The following is a 13,057-nucleotide window of genomic DNA, read 5'->3' as shown; positions in this document are numbered from 1 at the left end:
AGAAGTTAAGTCTCATGAAAAAACACTGTTTTAATGTGTATACCTTAACATGTCATCAGGAATGCTGGGTCGTATGCTGAAGAGCATAATTTAAATGCACTTATACATACATCAACCAAACCTTGTCTTAAAAGTTTACCTCCAAGTATTCTGGTTGGTTAAATCATATTTCATCAATGGGAACTAACTTATCTCCACGTCTTTGAACATGAATATTCACAGCTCTGAGGTATACGAGCTCTTCATTTGTCTGCTTAGGCCACACGCAAAGACATTCAGAAAATCGCCACCTTTAACAACGCTTGAACAGGATCCTACTGTTGGACAAGAGCATCCCAAAATGTGGTCTATCCAGCCCAGCAAGGTGCAAGTTTCAGTTTTATTATAAAGACCCGTAAAATTACTTAACGTCGACTTAAAATGTTGGTATATGTGGGATGGCAGAGCATTATCGGGAGCAAGAAATTATATATTTGCAAGCCCAATTGTTATTTATTCATAAACAATCCCCATTGAATCAGTAAATGGGTTAACGGCCACTTTTTTGCATGGAGGAATGGGTGCACACCAGGAGTGGGAAACTTTTTTCCTTCCCGAGCGCACACTTCGAACATTGCACACCTGGCATTGCAAGAGGTGCGCCAAGTGACCGATCGCACTGAAAACGTAAGCGTTGTCAGGTTGAAACAATTCCATTTTAATACCCGATTGGTATGGCTAAGGTCCTAGCAGTGACAGATAAATATCGCGTGGGGGACATTTCTAAGTGGTGGGGGCCTCATGTAGCTGCGGGTAAAGTCAAATTAAGTAACGGGCTTTGGGTTGCCCATCTCTAATGTACAGCCAATTAACGCATTCGTTTCAACTTGTTAAAACGTCACGGCAGCTTTCAGTGAAAAATACGTTTTACTTGCACGTGGTGGTCGCAGTGCAGCCAAATGTGATGCTATGTTAATTGGCCTCTTTAATGTCAACAATGGTATACAGTATAATAAATGAATCCACACTCAACACAATTAGCTACACTGTACGTGATAACAGCCCACACGACTGACCAGTCCAACCATCCCGACCACGTATTCCACGAGCCAGTTTAATGTTACCAAGTGCGTCGGGTGTGGCTTGGGACCAAAGGGAAATATGCAACCATGTTGGCATGTGTAAGAGGGACCCGAGTTAACAATGTAACAAACCATATAATTGGATACGACTCTAACAGGTGAAATATCCCGTTTCAATAGACCAACAATCAGACGATGAAGGTGGAATAAGACTAAGGTCGCGTGTCCACTGCTTCCCCTATATGAGACCACAATATGTTTGACTCCATGCACGGACCTTGGGAGGTCAAAAGTTCAGTGCAAAAGCTGTGACTTGGCATGTAAGGTGGTGTGGCATCAGAAGCATTGGCTATGATATCAGAATCTTCATTTAAACGTTTGCAGTGTTTCCCAAACTCATCTTTTTTTGCGACCCACCAAGGTGCGTATTTTCATAATGTACAAACTTCAGTTTAAATACAAATTAAGCCGTCAAGCGCGGTACATGCCTGATGATTTTTTGAAGACCACTAAGAATACGCATAGACACGATGTCATCTTAATTCTAATCGCCGCTACCTCCATCAGACCGGGGACAAGCCTCCACACAATATCGTAATTTGAATACACCGTTTTAGCAATCATCGGGATTGCGCGGAGCGTACAATTTGCATTTGAAACAAGTTAATTGGTGGGGTCGCTAAAACTTGTAAACCCTGAAGGAGAAGTTCGGTTGTGGGGTGGTGATGGTAACCATCTCGCCTCCTCCTTCATTCTCCTCGGGACTCTTCCCATCGGATCTTCAGGTTGGGCGGCAGTGGCATCGAGGCGAGGTCCTCGAAGCGGCTCGAGTCCCTCACGGCCTCCCCGTAGAAGGCGAGCACGTCGCCCGCCTTGGACACCTCGTGCAGCCGCGAGTTGGGCACCCGGTGGCCGCCCAAATCGGCCGCCAACCGCGCCAGCAGCTCGAACTTCTTCGCGCCGGCGCCCACGGCAACGTGGCGCCAATCTCGCGCTCCCGAGCCCGCGGCGTCGCCCGCGCCGTCGCCCGCGCCGTACACCTCGCCCACCGCTCGCCGCACCCGTTGCTCCAGGTCGGCGGGCGGGTCGTAGCGCCGGCTCCGCGGCTCGGGCCTGGGCACGAGCACCACCGCCTGCCGTTGCCGCTCCTGCTCCTCCGCCGGCGCCGACGCCGGCACCGCCGCCGCCTTGTCCCTCCTCAGGAAGTTGATCCTGCTCCAGAAGGCGCCTCGCGTCTCTGTGGCGTACGCGGCGGCGGCGGCTGCGGGAGACCACGGGAGGCGGCTACCGAGCAAGGACGCGCCACGCCGCGCCGCCACGAGGGTCGCCATCGCCCGCTGAATGCCCGCGGCGGCGGCTTCCGTCGTTGCTGCTCCGGCCACCGCCGTCGCCGCTTTGAACCCCGCCGCGGACATGTTGGGTGGGGGAGACCGGTGGCGTTAATCTGCGGGGTGCTGCGATTCGGTTGCGTGACGTCACGCATCGCTGCCCCGTGTTAGCGGATGGGTCGTGCCCCCGCCTAAGATGGCCGCTTGAATTGTGGGTGGGAGGAGGAGCGGGGGATGACGTCATGGCTCGCTAAATTTTGACTTAAAACTTTCGTAAATGCAGGAATTCATATTCTATGGTTCTTTCGATAAAGTCACGTAGATATAACAAAATAATAACAATAAAATCATAAACATGAAAATAAAGTGAATTAAAATAATAATAATAAAATAGTAATGGGTCGCTGTTCGGAGATCGCCAAAGGACACTGACGTCACCAAACCGACTCTTCACGCGGTCGCCATATTGGGTGAGGTGATGGACGAGGGGGTGGGGGGTGGGAAATTGCAGTAGCCCCCCTCCCCTACACCGGTGACGCGTCGTGAGTGACGTCACACAGAGCTGTCCGTCTCCCCCCCCACCTCCCCTCCTTGTGAGTGAATGGACTCTTCCCCCACCCAAGACACCCACCGTTAACGCTTCGAAGTTGGCAACTTGAACGTAAACCGCTTGGCAATCGTGTGAAACAACGACTGCCCGGGTAAAGGAAACAAAGCGGCTTGTCGGTGTATCGGTGATAGAAACGCGCGTGTTGATAGCGGATGAACGAAGGGAGCCCACTGTTTTGCCAGGCAGCTAATGGTACGCGCCGTCTCCACGGCAACGGAGAGGGTTTCGTGAAGCCTTAGGCCGTCGACGTTTTATTGACGCTCGCTAGGTAGGGGTAATTGTTACTTTGTTACAATAATAATACTACTACTACTGATACTACTGATGGCGTCGTTACGTTACGATAGCCGTGATTATTATTGTTATGATTAACTAAAGTCTGTGGATTCACAGGTGAGGCGCGAGACGACGAAGTCTCAGCGGCGTGCTTTTAATAATGTAACGAGGTTTTCGAGGTGGTTTAGCGTTTATAGTTGAACGTGTCTTTTTTAGTGTAACGTGTTTTATAGTTTAGCGTAACGTATTTATAGTGTAACGTGTGAATGTAAGGGGAACGTGTTTGTACCGTACGGTAAAATTATGTTTGTAAGTGTAATGTGTTTAGTGTAAAGTAAAACGTTTGTGTATATAGTATAACGTGTTTGCACTGTAATGTTATGTGTTTGGAGTGTCATGTGTTTGAAGTGTAACGTAAGATGCAGCCTGTTCATAGTGTAACGAGTGCTTGATGTAATGTGTTAGTAATGTTCCGTGTATTACCATGTGTGTTTAGTGTAACGTATTTTGGATAATGTAACGCGTTCATAGTGTAACGTGCTTTTGTAATTTTTATTTATTCATATCATTACGCTTATGTACCCAGCAAATCAAATGTGTAAATGAAGAGCAAAGCCCATCATGATAAAATAATAATAATACCAATGTAGGCCTGAAAACTACAAGTTTAACACAACGTGTGATACCTTTTGATGTCTTGCTTGTAAACGCATTGAGGAAAGCCTCGCTGAGTCCCACGGCTCCTTTTCAGGAGGTGTCCTGCCACGTGTTCGCACTTGGCATATATATAAAAGGCAAAGTTGTGAATGTGTGTGTCTGTTCAAAATGTTTAGCGTACTTCCCGACATGCAACAAACTTGAAATTTGCCATGTGGGTACTTTCCAGACTGTACACCATGCAAAAATTATAAAATACACTTTGGTATTTTTTTTGGGGGGGGGGGAGCTCAATAATGTTTAGGCTTAGTGCGGCTTGGAAGCATATTATTAAATAATACATATTACAATTTCTTTTAGGGGAAACGCATACTAATTAACGGATTACTAACGTAGCATATAACCACAATAACGCACATTACAACTAATTACTAATCTACAACTCATTACTAATCATAACCATTGACTGATTACCAATCGATTATATAATTACAATACCCCCCCCCCCGTCCGCCTCTGATCACTGCACCTGAATGAGTTAAATGATGACGTCACCATGCTGCTCTATTTAAGACCGGGAGCAAGTGGAGAGGGCTTTACCGTTCTGGCGAATTGCCCGATGATTCTGGATGGAATTACCAGCGCAACGTCGTACTACTCAAACTGTACATGTTGTGGATTCACTCTTCAACACACCGGTGGGCTAAAGTAGTGAACTATTTGTCTTTTGTCAACGTGACACTTTATCTTGCTGATTGGCCGTGTCGGGTGGTGGAGGGTTACGACACATTTATAAATAACGCGATCTAACCCAAAAACCGTTATTATGGATATATTTTTATTGCACGGCAAGTGAGCTGTGACGTCAAATCGATTCCCGCTCACGCCCACCACTGGTGACGATTATTTCAACCGCTCCTGGGCCTCCCCTAGGTCGACTCAGCATCAAACTATTAACTGGTGTGGTGTGTGAACATCGCCACTGGTTGGACAAAGGCGGCCGGGCGTCGTGAATCCAAGTCCCGGGCGAAGTCGGGTAGTACATCTAGTTATCTTATATATTGATATAAACTGTTATCTCAGTGGAGGATTGTGTCGTGTGATTTGCTTATCTCACTGGGGCGCAAACTAGGAAGCATCGGAGGCAAAGCCATGCTCCACAAGTCCTGTCTGCACTCGCAATTTTAATTGAACGTATTTTATAATTTAATTAATATGCATTGTTATATGTTATTTATTTGAGCCGTGTATCTGTCATTTCATTCAAAAATATTGTTATCCGCAATTCCATGTATACACCTTGTTATCTGTCATCAATCAACACACTTAATGTTATTGCCTATTAAAATGCGTTTTGTTTTCCGGCTTTAGTCAGAAACTATTAACATCCTCTTTAGGGTGACAAAAGATAACGTAACTATTAGACTTTACGTTTCAATTACCCATGCCGTCTTTACACCGACAGATCAAAGTGCGTGCGTGCGTGAGCTCAGGGCGAGATGGACGCATCCCGTCGTCGTTGAGACGGCCTCTCTTCTGCCGGCTCTTCCGACCTCCACACACCACCCCCGCCAAGCAAGCTAGGAGCTCCCTCAATCAAGGAGGAACAGACACAATGTCCAGTGCCAGCCTCCCTCCTGTGGGCAACCTGCCACACTGGAGCCGGGTCACCAGCCTCGACCGTGCCCACTACCCACGGCCTGCGGATGGGGAGCGGCCACTCCACCGTCTCAACGTTCAGCCAGCCACGGCAGAGGGCATCACCTTGGCTGTTAGCAGCGGTGGGTGGGACAGGAAAGGGTCAGGAGACGTGAGGTCAGAGTCTGGTGCGGGCTCTGCAAGGTCCGAGCGGGGGCTCGAGCATGGCAAGGTGACTGCCACCGGTGGTGTCGAGGCATCGAGCCTGGCTGGCCGCAGGATTTTACAGCTCGAGCGGAGCCTGGAGTTCGTGCAGAAGGAGCACGCGGACATGCTGCAGAGGCTGCACGCCGAGGTCGATCGACTCACGCGGGAGAACAAGGGTGAGGCCAGCGAGTGTTCGTGTTGTTCACGAAAATGAGCTGTGAAAAATATTCGTCGACAGTGTGCTTTATTTTTAGTCAGCGGAGGTGGGGGGGGGGGAATTGCACACTCCTCACACCGACGTTTAATAACTCGTAGGGGACTGCTTTAGTCGACGAGACGAAGATAACTATTAACCGAAATCCTGACTTCACTAAAATTCCACAGGTCGTCGTGGACTAGCCTAAGATTAAAATAAAACATTAACCAAATGAACACTCAGGGCAGTGCGGTGGTGTAGCAATTGGCAATGCAAGTGGTGCAGTTGCACCAGGGCCCAACAGGGGCAAAATGGGGATGGAGTGGGCTCAGGTTCCAGGGGAGAGTGGAGGAGCCTATCCCATTCTTTGCACCGATGCCCGTCGTACCCATGCCACGCCACTGACCAGCACTGCCTGCTGCCGGAATGGCAACCCCGGGGGTTGTGGTGGTGCCACGGGTGCAACATCAAGCACGTTCATGGCATATTAAGCGTGGAAATGGGCGCTTAAGTAACACGAAGTTGTTCGTGACACTTTAATGCACTTTGTGCGCAACGCAGTGCTTTGATTCTGTTGATTCTGGAGTTGGCCTTTAAACAGAGAGACTTGGAAATACATTTTCAGATTGATTTATTTTGTAAATTATGAGAAACTCTTGAGGGAGAAACTTGCATCTAGACTGTAAAAAAATAAGAATTCATTTCCTTAGTGACTTATAGTGATCATTGTTTAAATACTGAAATCACATATTTCCCTTCAACATTTGTTTCTGACGGTGTATTATTAAAACGTGGTTGCACACTTTGATAAATGTGTTTTTTTAATCCACAGATCTGCAATTCATGCTGATTGTGAACCAGAGGGACCTGCATTCAAGTGAAGGTATTGTAGTTAATTAGTGACTCCACCGCTGCACGTTGACTCGTACACTCCTAAGTTACCATAACAGAATAAATACACCTTGCTTCGTCTCTTAACATGCTTTTTTATCTATGGGCTTATAGGTCTATTTATTCATTTAACACATAGTTCTCCACACTCAATGAGTTGTAATAGCTGTATTTATTTTAGTGCAGAACACGGCCCAGTTGTATAAAATATATTCGTTAACAGACCCGACTTCTTTCGAGACACAAAATGTTGAAAGTAGCCAGAGTTTGTTAGTTTGAACAAATTAGGATCGAGGATATATATACGTGGTTATTAGAACGGAAGTAGAATAGATTCATGATATTGAATCATATCACTGCATGTCCTCACGCAGAAATAAAGAATGCTAGGTGAATTTAAGAAAATTGACACGTTTGTTTCTTGTGCACTTTCTTGATAGAGAGAAGTTCTATTGATATATCAGAAAGCAATGAATCCAAACGGAGTCGCTCAGAAAGTTGTGAGCAGTTCAGCGGTGAGTAATACATAAACTATGGTATTTTGTCAGATATTTTAATAGTGTAAGATTTAATTTCTGCAAAACCTACCACTATTGTTCACCTATCTAACCCATTTATACTTTTGATTTTATTTGTAATTTGACAAATAATGTGCTTGGACATTGATTCGTTTACATTGGAAATGTTGGCCTATTCTGGGTCACACGGTGCATAATCTTTGGCAGTTTCTCTAATGGTTGTAAAATTGTCAAAAAAGATCATACTTTTGACTTGCACATCGAGAATATGCTCATCCTATGTGATGCAGATGTAAACTCAAAAGGGTCCGGGACAGAAAGAACAAATCAAACAAGATCAGAAAAGGAGGTTGCGCAGCCAATAAAAAATGATCACCAAGTCACGGGGTCTGAAGACTCTCGTGCTCATCCTGTGAACGTGACTGTTGGTGCGCTGAGACGAAGACCCCCACATCAAGCTGCGATGATGGACAGGGCATGGTACGTAACCTTTTCGCTTCATTGTCAAGCGGTTGATGTTTGATGTTGCTTTCATTGCAACTGTAAACTTGTAAGTTTAAACGTTACCTTTTCTCACCGATTATTGTATTGTGAAATGGGTATGCTGAAAAAATATTAATTGGTGGTGGTGGTGTGCCGCCCTAACCTCCTGAACTCTGTTTAGGAGTTCTAAGTAGAATACATACTGCTTGTCAAAGGTAGGTTCTCAATCTTCATATGTGACAAGGGATGCAGCATTAGCAATGTACTCTTATGCCTGAAGGACTTAAATGTAAACTACTATAATGTGTATTCTTGGTTCTTTCGGTAAAGTCACGTAGAAGGGAAACAATAAAATAATAAAAATATAAAACAATAAAATTCTCACACCTGATGATGATTGCTTGTGTTGCAGTCGAAACGTCGTGAGAATTTTATTGTTTTATATTTTTATTATTTAATTGTTTCCCTTCTACGTGACTTTACCGAAAGAACCAAGAATATGAATCCCTGCAGTCACGAAAGCTTTAAATCAAAATTTACTATAATGTGGTACAGTATCAGGAAACAGCCATTTACAATTGAAAATATATTTTAATAACTATTAATGAGAGAGGAATATTGGTGTTCTTAAAGCAGTACACACATCTTAGTCACAGACATGACAAACGATGCTTTTAATGAAAATGAGCAAGTTGAGTGGGGTGTGAGAAAAAGTTTATCATTAGCTGTAATAAACCTGTCAAAATTAATTCATATTAACAAGGGCTTAGTTTTCAAATAGAGAAATGAAACCACACTGAGTGAGAAGAGGGTGATGTAATTATTGAACAAAAGGCATATATAGTGGTTGAGCAAGTCGTGAGACTTTTCAATGGAGTACTTGCACCATTGTACAATGCACAGAGTGGCCCTTTGTGTGCTCTTGGCTCACAGGGCGGACACAGTCCAGCAGACATCACCCATGCTGCTTGTGCAGGCAGGCAAGGGTGGCGTGGCCCCTGTGAAGACGTCATTCGGTCTCGCCGGCCCCGCGTCCATTCTAGAATTCCAGCAGTTGATTCGGCGCCTGCAGAAGGTCAACCAGCAGCAGGCTGACGAGGTACATCAAGTCGTGCATGGATTAAGGTATCACTCTTACATGGCTGGCAGACAATGGAGGGAGAGGTTTTTGCAGAGGTGGAATAGAAAACTCATTCTCGGACTATTCCAAGGAATGGTAGGTTTGAGATGGGAAACGAATTTGCAGGGATGTTGGGGGGCCAAACATTCCCGCACCTTCCGATTTAGCATGGTTGGCTACGTACGGTGCGAAAGACGTCCAACATACATTCTAGTGCAGTCAGGGTTTGCTTAGTTATGGGATGGACTGTAGCAGTCTAGCTGTCTTGAGAGTTAATGGATTTGTACTGGATGAGATGGAGGCATTGATGAAAATGGTTATATAACGGGTTGGTGAGGTATTTTAATGGAAATGTTTTTTTACTGTTTTCCCCTATTTCATTAGTGTCGTGTGACGAGATTATGTATCTATTCAGAACTCTCACAAAGCATGGGTCACAGAAGAACAAAGGCACACAGAAAACCATGGCTGCCAGTGTAGCTGTGCCTGCTCTCTGTTCTCCCTGGGTATTCTTAAACTTGTTTTTATTTTATTCTTTTATATTTTAATACTTATATGATTATTTGTTTTATGTTAAAGTATTGTAAGCACTTCATTCTAAGTTTTATTTAGTTTCATCTTTTTAGTCTCCCAAGGCCTACCTCTGCTGCTTGTGATTGCCTCCTGTTTCCTGCTTCTTTTAAAGGTCAGTCTTATTAAACCTATTCACATCTTATTTTCCTTTTTATTGTTCACTTTCAATGTTTCATTCACTTTACAGTTTTGATATGTATTTCATTTATTTTAAATTCAGCTAACTTTAGCCATTTCATGATCCTCTGTCAGGCCTATTTTACACTGTGTTTGCTCTATGCTATATTTTCAAGTTATGCTTAAGTCGAGAAAAAAACGACAAACTCCTTCCACCCCCCTTCCCTTCCCCCCCTTCCTTCCCCCCCTTCCTTCCCCCCCTTCCTTCCCCCCCTTCCCCCCCCCCTTCCTCCCCCCCTCCCTTCCCCCCCCTCCCCCCCCTTACTTCCCCCCCCTTCCTTCCCCTCCCCCCTTCTTCCCTCCCCCTTCCCCCCTCCCCCTTCCCCCCCTACATGAAGCCACAACAGCAGATCATTTTCTCACCTGAAGACGGACGCTTGTGTTACGACCGAAACATCGTGCTTTATTTTGTATTTTTTTTTTCTATCTACGTGACTTTACCGAAAGAACCAGAGAGTACAGAGTATAATTGTATCTTGTGTAAATTTAATGGCAGTGAATCTTGCACGAAAGAATGTCATCAAACACTACACTGCATTTCACTGTAGCACTGTATTAATGGCAGTGATGCTTGCACAAAACTACGTCATAAAACACCTCACTTCATGTCACTGTAGCACTGCATTTTACTCACCTTTTAATTCGTTCTAAATCACTGCTTGGATACTTTATTTTCTAATGCCTTTGCTCGCTGGGGTTGTAATCAATTTGAATTAGATACAATGTCTGGAAATTCACGGAGATGTGTATACATTTTTTTTATAATTTAGAAGCAAAAAATGAGACTTGCCTTTTGTTTCAATTGCTGCAGAAATAAATAAAGACACTAAATACACTTTGTTGCTGCGTAGAATACTTTGATTACCTTTCAATAAAAAAAACGTCAAATTGAAAGCGAATTTGCGTTAAAAAAAAATTCCGCTCTACCTGCGGGAGTGTAAAAATCCACCTGCTCATGATTATTAATGTGGGGGGGGGAGGGGCCTGTTTTGCAGTGACGTCACGTACGCATGTAGCACTGCTGCGTTTATTTGTAACCATCACTTTCTGTAAATAAATGTCTGCGTAGAATAATTTATTTGATTAACTTTCAATCAAGAACCGTCAAATTTAAAGCGAATTTGCGTAAAAATGTTTTATTTCCGCTCGACCTGCGGGAGTGTAAAAATCCACCCACTCATGATTATTAATGAGGGGGGGGGGGCTCTTTTGCAGTGACGTCACGTGCGGATGGAGCACTGTGCTGCGTATATTTATTTTTTACCGTCACTTTCTGTAAAGAAACGTCTGCGTAGAGTTATTTATTTGAGTACATTTCAATAAAGAAACGTCAAGAGCGAATTTGTGTAAAAAAAGTTGCTTATGATAGTAATGGGGGGGGGGCTCTTTTGCAGTGACGTCACGTGCGGATGTAGCACTGTGCTGCGTAGATTTATTTTTGACCGTCACTTTGTGTAAAAAAAAAACGTCATATGTGAAGCGACTTTGCGAAAAAAATCTTTCCACTCGACCTTCCTTCGCGTGAGTGTAAAAATCCACCCGCTCATGATTATTTTATTATTAATGACGGGGGGTACGGCACGTGGAGTGACGTCACGTGCGTTACACACATTTCTGATATCCAGTAGGGGTGGGTCATAAAGTTACAACAAACAACATATGAAAAAGTATAGGAGTGCATAGTATAGGAAAGGTAAGCAAATCACTCTAAATAAATAATTGAGTTTAAATTGCATAATTTATGTATAAGTATGATATCGAATCACGATTGCTTGCATGGTCTCTATGATCCAGTGTATTCTGATTTCCAGCAAGACCATTCTATGAAAACGCCTCTTTTATATGTGGTCAATGACCTAGTCTCTTTTAATACACATGAGATGTGTTTTGTCACACCCTACTGCAGGCATTTGTTCATTGCACAGCAGTGTCAGGGCTGGACTATCTAAATTAAGTGATAAACCAAATTTAACATGATTCTATTTTTACGTGGACACCACTGACTGGGATGACTGTCAACTTCACTGAACTTGAAAATCTGTTTAATTGAAACCCAGGATCTCAGCTGTGCTGGATCGAGTACACGGACCTCTCTGTACCACTTGGTCACCTCTTGTAATGATAACCTGAATCTATGGATAACCAAATCCTACCTGCTTAGTCTGGCTGCTCTCCTGAAAATCAATGTTTGTCCTCACTCCCCATCTCTTTAGCTGCTGCAGCTCAAGACCAAGCTGAGGAATGCTGCCATTGCGGACAGGCTGCCTGCCAACTCCGTGCTTGTGGCCAAGCCTCTGTTCTCCAGCCGTTCAAATGAGCAATGGTACCAAGCAGATTACAATACAAGTTATTTTAGCTCCGACTTCACAGCCTTCTACCCAATCCCAGTTATTAACACACCAAATGAGGGTGTTTTTTTCCCTCCATACAATATAGATTTAAACTAGCTTTGGTATAGATGTTATGTTGTAACGTGTTGGTGTGTAGCCTGCGTGGAGGGCGATCGCTGGTATGACACAATAGACCACAGGCAAAACCACACCAGGAGCCACGTGGTATGGGTGTAAGTCGTTTTAATGCTAATTCAACGGCTTTCTTCCACCAAGGGGAAAACTCACCAGCAATGTCACTCATGAGAAGTGCACACAGGTGCGCTCACACCCCCGTCCTCCACCTCCTATGCTCCTCGACGTGGGATCGCACTAGACCTAGTCTTTTCTTTAGCCCTACACCTAGACTAGATCCAGACTTTCTGCTGCAACACATTCCAAACAGTAGAGATGGAGTTGAGTGAGCAACAGGACATAGTTAGGTGGGTTTTATTTATCAATTAACATTCCTTTTTGTCAATCCATCCCTGGATGAGGGCATCCCTAAACTGTGATTAGTCACAGTGCTGGTCAGTGCAGCAGGTTCGGGTAGGTGAGAGGCATAGCCGTGAAAGCATAGGACAGCAACATTTATTTCTGTAAAAACAAAATGATTCACGCCGCTCCCACACACTCCATCCCACTGGGCTGGACAGATAACATATCTGCCTTGGGTTAAATAAATTCCCCATCAGATGCAGCCAATTGAAGTAATGATGGTTTAACTGATGAAACATTCCACTTTTTATTCAACTGAGGCATTCAATGGCATTTCAAAAATCATTGCCAGGTCACTGGGCATTACCTAGTTAAAATTTTGCCCGAGCCCTGGACATATGATTTTGCAACTTGAAAAGCGGTGCTACTTTTATTCATTGTCTTCAACTTTTTCAGGCAAACAACCAACAGACTACCTAAAATACCCATCAAGAATCCAGTCAAAAAAATGTAAG

The 13,057-nt window shown here is 44.4% G+C and overlaps 2 protein-coding genes across 10 annotated transcripts in view; one reads left to right on the top strand and one right to left on the bottom strand.

Annotated features, from left to right (window-relative positions):
* Nucleotides 1-5: 5 nt before the first annotated feature.
* MRPL50 (mitochondrial ribosomal protein L50) lies at nt 6-4,412 on the bottom strand. 2 transcript variants are annotated; one of them, XM_032947022.2, is made up of 2 exons: nt 3,962-4,412; nt 6-2,592 (listed from the first exon to the last, which is right to left on the bottom strand). In XM_032947022.2, exon 2 carries the CDS (start codon nt 2,474-2,476, stop codon nt 1,811-1,813), a length of 666 nt encoding a protein of 221 aa, XP_032802913.2. In that variant the 5' UTR covers nt 2,477-2,592; nt 3,962-4,412; the 3' UTR covers nt 6-1,810. The 2 variants fall into 2 exon arrangements, with proteins under 2 accessions (XP_032802913.2, XP_075917878.1); XM_076061763.1 differs by having other exon boundaries at nt 6-2,454; nt 3,962-4,410.
* Nucleotides 2,961-13,057, top strand: part of CCDC74B (coiled-coil domain containing 74B) — an 11,266-nt gene continuing 1,169 nt past the window's right edge. Inside the window, exons 1-8 of one of the 8 annotated variants that reach the window (XM_032947018.2) lie at nt 2,961-3,090; nt 5,398-5,953; nt 6,806-6,856; nt 7,305-7,379; nt 7,673-7,862; nt 8,799-8,964; nt 11,949-12,058; nt 12,999-13,052. In XM_032947018.2, coding sequence (XP_032802909.2) covers nt 5,548-5,953; nt 6,806-6,856; nt 7,305-7,379; nt 7,673-7,862; nt 8,799-8,964; nt 11,949-12,058; nt 12,999-13,052 — 1,052 coding nt within the window. In that variant the 5' untranslated portion in view covers nt 2,961-3,090; nt 5,398-5,547. The other 7 variants (XM_032947021.2, XM_032947015.2, XM_032947019.2 and 4 more) reach the window with 7 other exon arrangements.

The sequence above is a fragment of the Petromyzon marinus genome, chromosome 5 (genome assembly GCF_048934315.1).
Source record: "Petromyzon marinus isolate PM22_M1 ecotype Great Lakes invasive population chromosome 5, UKy_Petmar_22M1.pri1.0, whole genome shotgun sequence".
Classification (NCBI taxonomy): Eukaryota; Metazoa; Chordata; class Hyperoartia; order Petromyzontiformes; family Petromyzontidae; genus Petromyzon; species Petromyzon marinus.
This window is presented reverse-complemented; position numbering and strand designations above follow the sequence as displayed.